Source organism: Prunus dulcis, chromosome 8, assembly GCF_902201215.1.
Source record: "Prunus dulcis chromosome 8, ALMONDv2, whole genome shotgun sequence".
NCBI classification, from domain to species: domain Eukaryota; kingdom Viridiplantae; phylum Streptophyta; class Magnoliopsida; order Rosales; family Rosaceae; genus Prunus; species Prunus dulcis.
The window spans coordinates 13579109-13592982 of NC_047657.1; the positions used below are offsets into that span (position 1 = coordinate 13579109).

The 13874-nt window shown below is 39.0% G+C and overlaps 1 protein-coding gene across 3 annotated transcripts; it reads left to right on the plus strand.

Moving 5' to 3' along the window:
• Positions 1 to 6582: 6582 nt before the first annotated feature.
• Positions 6583 to 9335, plus strand: LOC117637743 (zinc finger CCCH domain-containing protein 40-like). Of its 3 annotated transcripts, none has more exons than XM_034372732.1 (4): positions 6586 to 6837; positions 6993 to 7392; positions 7503 to 7726; positions 8206 to 9335. In XM_034372732.1, exons 2-4 carry the CDS (start codon positions 7018 to 7020, stop codon positions 9101 to 9103), a joined length of 1497 nt encoding a protein of 498 aa, XP_034228623.1. In that variant the 5' UTR covers positions 6586 to 6837; positions 6993 to 7017; the 3' UTR covers positions 9104 to 9335. The 3 variants fall into 3 exon arrangements, with proteins under 3 accessions (XP_034228622.1, XP_034228623.1, XP_034228624.1); XM_034372733.1 differs by having other exon boundaries at positions 7029 to 7392; XM_034372731.1 differs by having other exon boundaries at positions 6583 to 7392.
• Positions 9336 to 13874: the final 4539 nt, after the last annotated feature.

Consider the following 13874-nt stretch of genomic DNA (forward strand, 5'->3'; position numbering starts at 1 on the left):
TTCAACACGCTGTTTTAGGAACATATTCCTTTCTAATTCTTAACTGAAGTTATCCAAACCTCAGGTCACTTTTTAGAAAATCCCTCGGCACCCTTAAGCTTATTACACAATTCCTTTACTGTGAAACCATGGACATCCATTTCCGTACTATAATCTTATCCAGCTACCCTGAGTCCGTGCATAACTTCATGCTGACATCTCCTTCCTTAAATAACACTAAAACACTTCAGTGAGGAAAGCACTAAGCTGAATGACCCTTTTCGCTATCAATTCCGGCAATTTGATCGCTAACTCTTTTAACTTACTGGTGTCCTTTTTGTACCTTATCCCAAACATAGGCTCCATTCCTGGAGCGAGCTCAAGAATAAACTTGATCTCCTGATGAAAAGGTAGCTTTGAGGTACAATATCCGGCCAAATCAATCCAACCCTAGGATGATCTCCAGTTAACCATGCCGAAGGGGAATTCAATTTGTAACGGTAGCAAATAATGCTTATGCTTCCTACTAAGTCATGTTATACTGTCTATCTGCAAGTTTAAAACTGTCATTACATCCCTTCAGCTGACTGCTTCCTCAACTAACTATACTGATCTGGGCCCATCGCTAAACAAAGCTCCCATCAACTGTGGTATTTCCTATAACTTACCTTGCATACTTGTTTCATTGCAGAAATGAATCTTTTTTTTTTTTTTTATAAAATTAATACTAAGGGAACAGTGGCAACCCTTTTTGAAAGGTTTAGATTGTCTATAATATTATCCTCCAGTAGTACTCTTTTAGCAGGGCCCGGATTAATGCCTACCACACCTGGCACATTAAGGCAACTTCTCCTGTTAGAGCCTAGCAACATCTGTCTTTCAATACTTCTGGCTACATTGGCCCCAGAACGATTTCCAATACTACTGTTCTAGTTGGTACCTTTACTAAAACTAAATCCAGGTCGACAGCCTCCATACCTGCAGCCATTCGATGATCGGAAACTGCAATTACCACTGTAGTTACCTTTCTTAAATTCTTGCTGATTAGGATTACATATGTCCAATTACTGTGCACAGAGTGTACCCCATGGTCAACCCATTATCTGGCTGGGGCAGACATCACCACGGCACCAAAGTTGACTAACTACTAACTGATCACAATACCTTGAATGAAGGCTTTTAACCTTATCGCAACTAGGTACTACCTCTTACTTCCCAATCTCTATTAGTAGGAAACAGTATGTGAAACCTTTTTTTCTCGTATTCGAATCCAATCGTTATTCTCTATCCAGCTGCAAAAACTTATGCATCCATACCTTCTGTAGACTTGTAGATAGGACTGACTATCAAATTCGGCTCTAGAATGCTTGTCCCGTATGAGTCAAAGGATTTTGGTATCACTTCTTAACCAAATCCCACCAATACTCTACTCTTCTATAGAGCGACCAGGACCTCCATGACCTGCTCTATTCCTTCAATTCAATCCTCTTTTACTACTAGGTACCACCATTTTCCCAATTTATAGCTCTCAATTCTTTTTACTTGATCCACCTATCTCACGGGTGGATCTCTGGCTGACTAAAGCCTGAGCTAACACCTCCAAGGTCTACTGGACGTTTGGATCTCTCCGCCTACTAGATGCAGTAAATACGGCTCCTGACGAGCCTCTAACAACAGATTACTTTACCGGTTCAGATACTGGTGTAATTCATGTCCAACTTGGAAATCTCATCTCCTTACGTCGAGATATCTGTCTAATTTTTCTACGGATACCACCACCATTTGGGCCCAATTTGAAAAGAAAACGAGAATGCACAAAGTGCAAAGTCTACAGGAAGTAAAACCTATGCTCTAATACCAAATTGACAGGACCCGACCCCATTTTCGCTTTGGAATTCGAGCCAAGTCCTGTGCGTGTCCGACACCTGGCGAATGTCGGGCACAAAAGACCTTTTTACTCTTCTCGTTTCAAATTCTTTTTATACTTTCCCTTAGACTTATGCCGAAAATTCGGCAAAGTCTCCCCTGTATTTTGACCAAACCCAAAATTTTCCACCTATTAAACAATCAAATAAATTCACATCAACTGCCAGAATATCTCAAATAACAGACCTCAACTCTAGTTTTTCAGTTTCAACTAGATATCAGAGCATTTTCAAAAGTTTTCAGGGTTTCAAGGATTTTCCACAAAACTCTACCTTACTTGGTAGCGCGGAAGCTATAAATGGCCCGGTGGTGGATCCTGGAATCATGTGGTACGACATATCCAAAATTCAGTGCAATCCGACGATTAGACGACACTGCACCCAAGGATCGCGCGATATGGAAAATCTGTTCGGGGTTCAAACGGACTCCGAATCAAGATCCGCGAAATCCTACACGCTCGTGACTACACGAGGATCTCAAAACTGCCCAGAGTCACTCCACCACCCTCGCCCACGCGCTGCCTCACGCGCGGGCAGATTCGGATGTCCAAAGCGATTTTGGGTTGCCGAAAAATCTCGGAATCAAGACTCCAAACTCCTATCCTAGGTAAAACACCCCATTTGGAGTCACTTTTTTTCTTGGACATACCCCAAAAAGTGACCAAAAACAGTAGATCACGGCGGCCGAAGTTTCGGCCAGATTTCAAGTCGAAAATTGATCGTTTTAGAGCTAAAATCGATCGAAACCCATACATCCATCAGCTAGAATACGAAAAATATATGAGCAGCCATACCTTACTCGATCGATTTGGTGGAGAAACGAAGGAGAACGAAGAGCTGGAAAATTGGGTGAAAATCGGGTGAACATCCGTCGGAAATCGTGACTTCCTGACCAGCTCCAGGCGGCCCAAAGGTGGAGGACGGTCAGGTCGTGACGGCGAGAGGGAGGCGGAGCCGACGGTGCCCTTGCCGGAGATCGGGACGACGTGTGGCGGCCGGTGTCGAGTCGAGAAGTCGAAGGGTCGCACGGGCTAGGTGCGACGGGAGGGAGAGAGAGAAGAGAGAGAAATTTGAAGGGAGGAGAGAGAGAAAGGGATAAAAATATGACTTTTTGACCAAATTACCATTTTGCCCTTCGCGGTATTTTGATCGTATTTTCTTCGTTACAACTCCGATTCGGGTCTACTCCGTGTCTACGGACTCGTTTCGCTGTGGTCTACGCAACGGCGCAAGCGGAATTTCCAAATTCTTTCTCGATAAAAAAGTCAAATTTTCTCCCATTAAAATATGCGGGGGCAAACTTGTCTTTTTGCTAGAAGATATTAATCCTACTTTTTAGATATTTTATTTCTTTTTTGATATTTTGTTTTGGCTTATTACAGCCGGCCCCAGCGCCTATGCGCCACGTGTCAACCAAGTAGAGCCGCTCGGCATGTACTATTTTTTAATTAAAAATTAAGGGAAAACTGAGTATAGCCGTGCGGCTATACTTTTAAAAAATAAAAAAAATATATATACTATTTATATTCAATAATATGTGAGAATATGAACATAATATGTGAATTTTGTGTGCCTTATTGAAATTTTTGTAAAAGAATACTTGTATTGAACCTGGAAAATACGTGCGGATGTGTATAATACATAATTAAACACGAAAGTACCAAGATCTTTATACAGATAGTAATTTTGGAAAAGTAAAAAAATCAAAAAGGGACAATAGTTACTCGAGTAATGGCCTAATAGTAATGGATAAGGCTCTTGGGCCGTGGAGAAATTTAATTAAGGCACCCAAACGATTTCACAAAATACTAAATAAATAGAATTTAATTATTTTGTGCACTTTTTCTTTAATTGTTTTGGTATTAAATAGTAATGAAAATATAATTACTAATTAAATTAATTTGAAAAGGATAAGATATTACTTAATTACATATAAGAATTAAAGAAGTTGGGCAATGGAACAAAAGTAAAGAAACTAATTTTATATTCTAAAAATTTTTAAAACAAAAAACATGTCCCGGCGGAAGTTCGTTGTTACAAGTCTATGCTGGCGAAATTTCCAAGACTAAAATTTAAAAAAAATTTACAGGATTAAAGTTTTTTATTAAATTCCAAGATAATTTTTATTCAATAATATGTGTGAATATGTATATAATACGTTAATTTTGTTTGCCTTATTGAAATTTTTGTAAAAAATACATGCATTAAACATGAGAAATACGTGCAAACGTGTATAATACATTATTTAACGGGGAAGGTACCAAAATCTTTATATGGATAATAACTATGGAAAAGTAAAAAATCAAAAAGGGACAATAGATACTCGAGTCATGGCCTAATAATAACAGGTAGTGCTTTTGGGATAAGGAGAAATTTAATTAAGATACCTAAACGATTTCACAAAACACTTAATGAATATAACTTAATTATTTTGTGCACTTTTTCTTTAAGGTGCTTTATTTCAACAACTTTCTGGCAATGGATGACGTCGGTTTCAACTGGGTCTATATATTAGTGGCAGTGCTTCCTGATTATGTTGGTGTAGGTGTTGTTGCTAGTTGATATCCGGTAGTCGGTGATTGGCGAAAGAACCGTTGGTCACCTCAGTGGTAACGACTTCATCGATTGGAAAAAAAAATAACCCACAAAGAAACCTTGTGAATTTTAGGTGGATTGATTGATATTCATGCATCATAACTTTTTGGTTATGATTTTTTTATTTTTGGACATTTTTAGGGTTATTGTTTGTGGCTCACCATGAACTGAACACCTTGAATGGGTTCAATAGAAAGAAAGGATCTGTAATTGAGCACAATTGAGAGAATGAACCAAATCTTTGGGGTTTGAAATAGAAAATAGATGAAAAAGTACTAAAGAAAGAAATGGGTGACCAAGAGATGTAGAGACAATTAGGTAGATGGCAGGGGTACAGTAGATGAAGGATATAATTGGGGTTGCCATGGAGGGAATGGGGGTAAGCTCGGTCTGGGTTGGTTCAAATTTTATCCAAAATCATCCACCAAAACCGAAGCTCTCAGTGTAACCATTTTCGGCACTGGAGCCAAATCACCATCTCCGGTTAATCGGTTCAATGGTTTGATTTGGCTCGGTTTCGGTTCAAATCAGAAGAGGAGAAGAAGAAGAGAAGGAGAAGGAGAAGGAAGGAAAAACAACGGAGGAGAAGAAGAAGAAAAAAAAAGAAAAGGTTATGGAGATAAACATAAGAAGGGGAGAGAGAGAGAGAGAGAGAGAGAGAGAGAGAGAGAGAGAGAGAGAGGAAGAAGAAGGAAAAAAAGAGAGGAGAGATTGAGATTGATGGAACTGTTGCATGCGTGTGTTGGAAGGATTGTTGCTAGCCAACTTGCCATCCTTTGTGTTGGCATGTGTGCCAAAGAGTTCTTTTTTCTCCTTAAGATATACTATAGTCTCTCTCTACTCGCTTTTGCGTCTGTAAGATGTTGTTTTTTTATATAAAAAATTTAAATTATTTTAGAATAAAAAAGATAATGGGTAGTTGTGTTCCATAAAAATAGGATTCATTATATGAATTTTCTTTTTTTTTTAATTTTTTAAAAATATGAAAAAGTGTGAATTTACTATATTATCCTCATTTAATTAATAATTTCAATTATTAATTTTTACGTTAACCAATGACATTTTCTGGTATTTTGAATGTTTTACCATTCTCTACCTTTTGCTTTATATATACTAGCCCCTTTGCACATGCGTGAATGGTTTTCTTTTCTCTTTTTTATTTTATTTTTAGAATTAAGAAAAGATAACATGGGTGGTTACGTTCCATATTATCTGATTTGTTCTTAATTTTAATTTTTTTTAAAATGAAAACATGTGAATTTACCATATTATCCTCATTTAATTAATAATTTCAATTCTTAATGTTTCAATTAACCAAGGACATTTTCTGGTATTTTGAATGTTTCATCATTATCTGCCTTTTGCTATATATATATATAATATCCATATATTTATTATAATAATATATGTTTATTATTTTGGAATGCCATCGGTTTGGTTTGGTTAAACCGGTAGTTCTCAACATCAAGCGCCGGAACCAAACTATAGACATTGGTTTGGTTTGATTTCAAATCTGTGATAAAAAAATAGTAATAAAAAAAACCAAATTAAATCAAAAAGTTTGATTTGGATGGTTTGATCAGATTTTCGGTTCATATGCCCGCCCCTTAAAGCATCTCCAAGGGAGATGTCAAATACCAAACATCAAATTTAAATTTGACAGCTGATGTGGTAATTTGACATCTTACACAGCTTTACACTCCACCCGATATGTCAAATTAAATTATTATTTTATTATATTTTAGTGTTGATTCATTTTTAATTAAAAAGAAAAGAAAAGAAAAAATAATAAAATATTCATTTGACATTTTGCTACAGCCTTCATTCCACATCAACTTTGACATATCGATTAGAGTGATGTGAAATATTATTTTTAGCTATTGAATGTTTATATGACACGTTTGACACATCGGTTAGAGATGCTAGACTAAAGAGAGGAGGAAGAGGAATTGGAGTTGGAGTGTTTTTGTTATTTTCATTTTAAAAAATAATTTTATTAGGTTAAAATAAGTTAACAGTGTTAACTATATGTTAAGTGAAAGGACACATGTCAAAAGATAAGGAAGGAAACAGGAGGGCACAGGGATTTGTAACGGGATAATTGGACTCCGAAGTCACTCTTTTTCTCTCCATCCCCTTTTCTCCCAGCTCTCCCATCCCATCCGACCCCATCCCCCCTTCCCCTCCGACGAGTCCAGCCACCAGCACCTCCTCCCTCTCTCGTCGCTCTCTCTTCTATCTCTCTCGTCGCTCTCTCTTCTATCTCGTCGCTCTCTCGTCTGTCTCTCTCGTTGGTTGCTGGTTCTGGATCGACGCCGTCGTTTGCAGCTCCGTCAAGGTCTCCTTCGTCCACTTCCCGACCCAAAATTGATCAATCTTTTTTCATGCTTTGGGTTTCTAGGGTTTCTAGTGAAAGCTCACAGATTTTTCCTTTTCTTTTGTTAATTTCAATTTAGGAATCTAGGGTTTCTGATTTTAATTTCAATTTTTTAGATTTTAAAAATAGTTTGGAGTTCATATGGCGCACAGGTTGCTCAGGAATGTGGAGGCGGATGGTTGGGAACGTTCAGACTTTCCCATCATCTGCGAGTCATGCTTGGGCGACAATCCCTACGTCCGGATGACACGAGCTGATTACGACAAGGAGTGCAAGATTTGCACTCGGCCATTCACCGTTTTCAGGTGGAGACCTGGTCGTGATGCGCGATTTAAGAAGTCAGAGATTTGTCAGACGTGCAGTAAGTTGAAAAATGTTTGTCAAGTTTGCCTCTTGGATCTGGAATACGGCTTGCCAGTTCAGGTTCGAGATACTGCTCTGGCCATCGGTTCCAACGATGCCATTCCAAAGAGTGATGTAAATAGGGAGTTTTTCGCTGAGGAGCATGACCGAAAGGTAACTTTTCTGTCTTTGCCTCGAACAACGGGGCTTAGTTAGAGTACTAATTTATGTAAATCTTTTGGAATCCTTTAGTGTCTAATTTTAATTTTGATTGGTGAGTGCAGGCTAGAGCTGGTATAGACTACGAATCTTCATACGGAAAGGCACGACCCAGTGACACTATTCTGAAGCTTCAAAGAACAACACCCTATTACAAAAGGAACAGAGCACATGTCTGCAGTTTCTACATTCGGGGTGAGTGCACAAGAGGTGCTGAGTGTCCTTACAGGCACGAGATGCCCATAACTGGGGAGTTGTCACAGCAAAACATCAAAGATCGTTACTATGGGTATGTCCAATGCTTCATATTTCCTGTTCTCAGTATGATAATGAAGCATGAATTTCAAGTTGCATGTTTTTTTTCCTTATAGTTACAGTTGGCTACTTAAAACTTGTGAATTTGTTTGTTGATTAGCATTGTTTCTTATGTTTAATGTTTTCCACTCGATTATTTCCTCAGATTAAAGTCTACCTTTTTCAGTTGGGAATGAAATTCTTGTCTGAAATATTGGTAGATGTAATTTCCTTGCAAGTAGATAAAGTCGTTAATTTCAATATATTTATTCTGAAGATTGTAGCTTCTTTTTCGGTTTGGGAGGTGATAGGAGTGTACTGCTGCAGCCTCTAGTTAGCATTTTCGGTCAACACAATAGCTTTCACAAACCTATATCCCCAATCTTTCTGTCGCATGTTTGTACATGCCCATATACCATAAAGTACGGATTTCTGAAGTTTGTAATGCTCACATCTCATCTTAATTATCTGCAGAGTCAATGATCCAGTGGCGATGAAGCTGCTTAACAAGGCTGGAGAGATGCCCTCCCTGGAACCTCCTGAGGATGAAAGCATAAGAACTCTTTACGTGGGTGGGCTTGATGAGAGAATTTCTGAGCAGGATTTGAGGGATCAATTTTATGCTCATGGTGAAATAGAATCTGTTAGGATGGTACTCCAACGAGCATGTGCTTTTGTAACCTACACAACAAGAGAAGGTGCAGAAAAGGCTGCAGAAGAACTCTCTAATAAACTGGTAATAAAGGGTTTGAGATTGAAGTTAATGTGGGGTAGGCCCCAAGCACCAAAACAGGACTCAGAGGGCACAGCTGAAGCTAGGCAGCAGGCAGTGGCTCATAGTGGGTTGTTGCCTCGAGCAGTCATATCTCAACAGCAGAACCAATTACAAGACCAACCTGCACCAGTGCACTATTACAACATGCCACCTCCACCCTCACAGGAGAGATCATTTTATCCATCAATGGATCCTCAAAGAATGGGGGCTATAGTTCCATCCCAGGAAGGGGCTCCTAGTGGGCCTACAGGGTCGGGCGAGAACAATTCCGGTGCAGAAAGGCAGCAACGTAGTCAGCATTATGCTTTTCAAAACATGCCTCAACCACATGGCCAATATCGTCAGCAGTTTTATCCTCCTCCCTACGGGTATATGCCTCCTCCAACAGTACCGTACCAGCAATACCCTCCGCAATATCATGCTGGAGTGCCGCCGCCACCATCCTTGCCAATGAACCAACAGTACCAGCATTCAGCAACACCAAGGCCTGCACACTCAGGTTCTACATCATCAGGATCCGCACCATCAAGTTCTGGACCTTCAGAGTCCACGCCATCTGGTTCTGGGTCTGCACAGACGGGGTCATCCCAGCAGTGACATTATCCTTCTGTTGTCTTTATACTTTTGTTGTATGAAGTTGGTTATTTGAGTCAAATTACTTGCTTTGCATTCTGGATTCAGCATGGTAATCAGTATCTTCCCAGGGTTACTCTTTGTAAGCAAAAATTCTGCACCTTTTGTAGATCTTTCCTTTTCTTTTTAATTTTTCCCGGTTAAGGATCGTCAAATATAGCTGCTGCCTTCACTTTCTTCCCATATTTTGCATTTATCGTTCTCTTCTTGTGCCGTTTCAAAATGTACTTGTGATTTTGTGATGCCTTGAAATTAGGCTCACCAGTCTCGTCCTGAAATTTTGGGCTCCCATAAACCTTTTTTTAAAATATATTTTATTTTAGTACAAGCATAGTGACATTCTATTCGCCCTAAAACTTCAAAAATAGACCAGAAAGATTTGTTTGTCCCATTTATGCAAAATAATCCTTGATTTTTCTATTCTGTTGTACAATTTCGTCTTTTGCTCTGTAATTCTTCATTAACTCAATGAGAAATGCCAGTTGTTCTATTGGAAGATAGATGGCGAGAGAGAAGACGAAGATGAGATGTCGGCGCGTGGACTTAAACAGACGTCTCTTAGCCTAGCAAGATCAATATGATCAGATTCGTATCCAACTAAATTTATCAACCTTAAGAGCAACCTTAAGAGCAACTCCACCGCTCTACACAAAATCGGGCAAAAGGCTACCCTCGCAAGCCTAACACTCTCCAGCGCGCAAGATTGAGCCCGGGCAATTAGTGGGTCCCACCAACCCGGGCAGGCCCAAGAGCAAGTCTCACTTGGGCTTCAGCCCGAGGGCGGTGACGTCAGCGCACGGTAATTCAAATTTTTTTAATCGTTGGCGCGTGAATTACACTAGCCAACGGTAAAAAAATTTGACTTCCGCGCGCTGATGTCGCCCCTAACAGACTCCAACGGGCATTTGACACGTGTCGCAACCGGGCTTCTCCGATGGGTTTTTTTTTTTTTTTTTTTTCAGAAATCCGACGGTCCTTGTTTTTTTGGCTAAAACAATTCCCAAAAAAATCGAAAAAATTCTGAATTTTTTTTAAAAAAATACCAAAAAATTATGTATTTTTTCCCTATAAATACCTAACCATTTTATTTACTTTCCACACTAAATCTTCATACAATTTCTTCTCCATCCAATATTTTTTACTCTCTACTCACATTATTCACTTCCCACACCAATTCTCCATACAAACTCTTCTCCTTCCAATATTTTTTACTCTCCACTCACATTTTTCTACTACTTTCCATTTGTATTAAAAAAAAATGGCATCTTCTGTCGAAACCGAAGGCTCGTGATCAACTCAGGAAGATATTGCATTGTGTCAGTCTTGGGTGAACGTTAGTCATGACCCTATCACGGGCAATGAGATGAAGTTCCATCATATGTGGAGCAAAATTCATGGAGAATTTTGTCAAAGATCGGGTTCCATTCGGACCGAAATGGCGTTGTCTAGTAGATGGAAACTTCTGAATAAAGAGTTAGGGAAATGGAGAAATGCCTTGACAAAAGCAAGGGAGAACATTCGAAGCGGTCAAAATCTATCCGATGAGGTAAAATATTTATAATTGCCATTTTCATCATTTAATGTAACTTTTTTTTTTTTGCATATTCTATTTCTTTTTCTTGCATAATCTTTTTTTTTTCTTTTTGCATTTCCAATTTGTCTATATTTTCTTGCATAATCAATTTTATTCTTGCATTTCAAAATAGTTTATATTTTCTTGCATAATAATTTTTTTTTCTTGTAGTTCCAATTATTTATTTTTAATAGATCATACAAGCACAAATGTGGTTCGGTGCCATGAGGCAAGGCAAAAAAAGTTTCGTGCATTTGCAATGTTGGGAAGTTGTGAAGGATTGTTCGAGATTCAAAATTATTCCCACCGGTTGTGTTGAATGAGACGCCTCTCCACGATTCACCATCAACCAATTCGCCATTGGACTCCTCAATGGAAACAGAGTCACCACTCCCACGTCCGCCGAGACCTATTGGGAGAAAGGCGGCAAAGGCCAAGAGAGGGGGCACTTCGAACAATGAATGTGTACAATTATTGGAGCAAATAGCTAAGAACACCTCACTAAGAATTGAGAGAGACTTGAAAAGAGATGAAGTGGACAAGGCACGAGAGGAAACATTTGCAATTCAACAGCAGCAGGCACAAGAAAAAGACATGGATGATAGAGAGATGAAAATCATGGCCATGGATATGAGCCATATGTCTCCTGAAACAAAGGCCTATTGAAAGTATAGACGAAGGGATGTGATGAGAAGAAAAATTTTCCACGACGACGGACCTAGCAATAGGATTGGTTAAATGATGAAAACCATTAGTTTGTATTGAAACACCTTTGCCATATGTTGTATTGTTGTATTATCCTTTAATTTGTTGTATTGTTTCCTTTTCATTAAATAAAAAAAGCATTAAATAATATGACTATTTATTAAAAACATTTGAGCATCAAAACAAAGATTAATTAAAACCAAACCTTAATTTATTGCAAACAACACACAAAACAAACCATACATAAAAGCATAATTAATAAATAAAAGCATAATTCCAAAAAACACCACACACAAAATAAAGCATAATTAAAAACAAAGCATAATTCCAAACAAAGCACTAATCTTGACTTCATCCATTGTGATTGCCTTTCATCTCCCACAAGTGCTCGATCAAGTCAACTTGACGTCTCTCGTGAACATATGAAGATTGCATTTCTTCATAACGATCAATCATGGGGTTGTTGAATCGACCATCCCGAACTAACGGTTCGGGCTCCATTGGTAGTCCATTTGGTCCCATCGGCCTTTCATATATTCTTGTCAATGCCGTGTTCATGGGATCGGGTTCAAACACCTCTGGAGCATCGTAGTCATACTCATCCTCCACAATCATGTTGTGGAGGATGATGCAAGTCATCATAATACTCCGCAGCACCTCCTCGTCTAGCATCCGAGCAGCACCCCTGATAATTGCCCAACGAGCTTGCAAGATACCGAAACACCTTTCCACGTCTTTCCTGTAACCTTCTTGAAATGAAGCAAAGCTTCTTTCCTTCTCGGATTGGGGATTCGAATTGTTTTCACGAATGTCGTCCACCTAGGATAAATTCCGTCGGCAAGGTAGTATGCACCAGAGTATACGGTATTGTTGATTTGGTACGTGACCTGAGGGGAATGACCTCGCAATACCTCGTCGAACACCGGGGATTGACCAAGGACATTGAGGTCATTCTGAGATCCGGCAACCCCGAAGAAGGCATGCCAAACCCAACAGTCGAATGAAGCTACGGCCTCCAAAATTATACTTTTTTGGCCCTTTCGATTCCCGTACTCTCCTTGCCAAGCAGTAGGACAATTCTTCCACTGCCAGTGCATGCAATCAATGCTTCCAATCATGCCTGGGAAACCTCGAGCCTCTACTTTTTGTAGCAGCCTTTGCAGGTCCCTCGGCGTGGGTTTGCGAAGGTACTCCCTCGTGTACAAATTTTTCACTGCATCACAGAATCTCACCAAGCACTCTAGGATAGTTGATTTTCCCATCCTTGCAATCTCATCCACCTGCTCTGCAGATGCCCCATAAGCAAGCATCCACAAAGCAGCTGTAAGTTTTTGCTCCGGGATAAGACCCAAAACTCCAACAGCATCATGCTTTTGAATGAAGTATGTGTCGTAATTACAAATATCATGCATGATTTTTTTGAAACAAATGTGGCTGCATTCTATATCTCTCTCGAAACTTATGAGCAGGATATAACGAATTTGGGATAAAGTAATCCTCCAAGAGATTCTTACCCCGAGACTCCCTACGTCTGTCCACATTTGGGGCACGAGGACGACGGTGTTGCCTTGATTGATTAAGCATACACACCGTTGCTGCAAGCATTTGTTCCTCTTCTTCATCGACGTCCCGATCTTCTTCAGCACGTCTACGCCGGATTTCTTCCCTTTCTCTTCTGTTGCCTCTCCAACACCCTCCTCAAGTTTGACATTGAGAGTAGAATATGTTTTGTTAAATCTGAGAAATGAAGGAATAGATAAGAGATGGTGTGAGAGGTATGAGTTGATGGTGTAGTTTTATAGAGGGATTCAGAAGATAGAGATGACACGTGGCACAACTTTAGAGGATGAAAATCTTATCTGAAATATGATATTATAATTTTTAAAAAATATCTAAAAATCTTATCTGACATAGATAACACGTGGCACAATTTTAGAGGGTGAAAATCTTATCTGAAATATGAGATTATAATTTTTTTTTTAAATATATGAAAATCTTATCTGACATGGGACACGTGGCACAATTTTAGAGGGTGAAAATGTTATCTGAACTCTGAGATTATAATTTTTTTTTAATGAATATCCTAAAATTTTATATGGAATAAGACATGTTGCAACCGAGATTCTCATCCGAAAATCTTTTCTGAAAAATAATGTACACATGACAACCAAAAATTTTTTCCGAAAATTTAATTACAAAAGATTATCAAAATTAATGGTTTAAAGTATATAAAAAAAAAAAAAAGGAAATAAAGTACAATGAATAGTATTTGCCTTAGACTTAGCCTTCATGGGTGGAACCACAAATGGCAAGGCTACCACTATTCATGTGAATAGTGGCAGCCCTTACTTGCCTTTGCCCTAGACTTTTATGGGTAGAATTGCTCTAAGTAGTGGCGGAACTACCTACGAGGCTACACTGGCTGTAGCCTAGGTAGCTTTTTGAAGAATATTTTTT

Bases quoted from the DNA above. Each gene is read 5' to 3' on its own strand.
- LOC117637743 (XM_034372731.1), top strand. From the start codon at position 7,018: ATGGCGCACAGGTTGCTCAGGAATGTGGAGGCGGATGGTTGGGAACGT. The intron at 7,393-7,502 runs GTAACTTTTCTG...TGGTGAGTGCAG, and splicing joins CTGAGGAGCATGACCGAAAG to GCTAGAGCTGGTATAGACTA. The intron at 7,727-8,205 runs GTATGTCCAATG...AATTATCTGCAG, and splicing joins ATCAAAGATCGTTACTATGG to AGTCAATGATCCAGTGGCGA.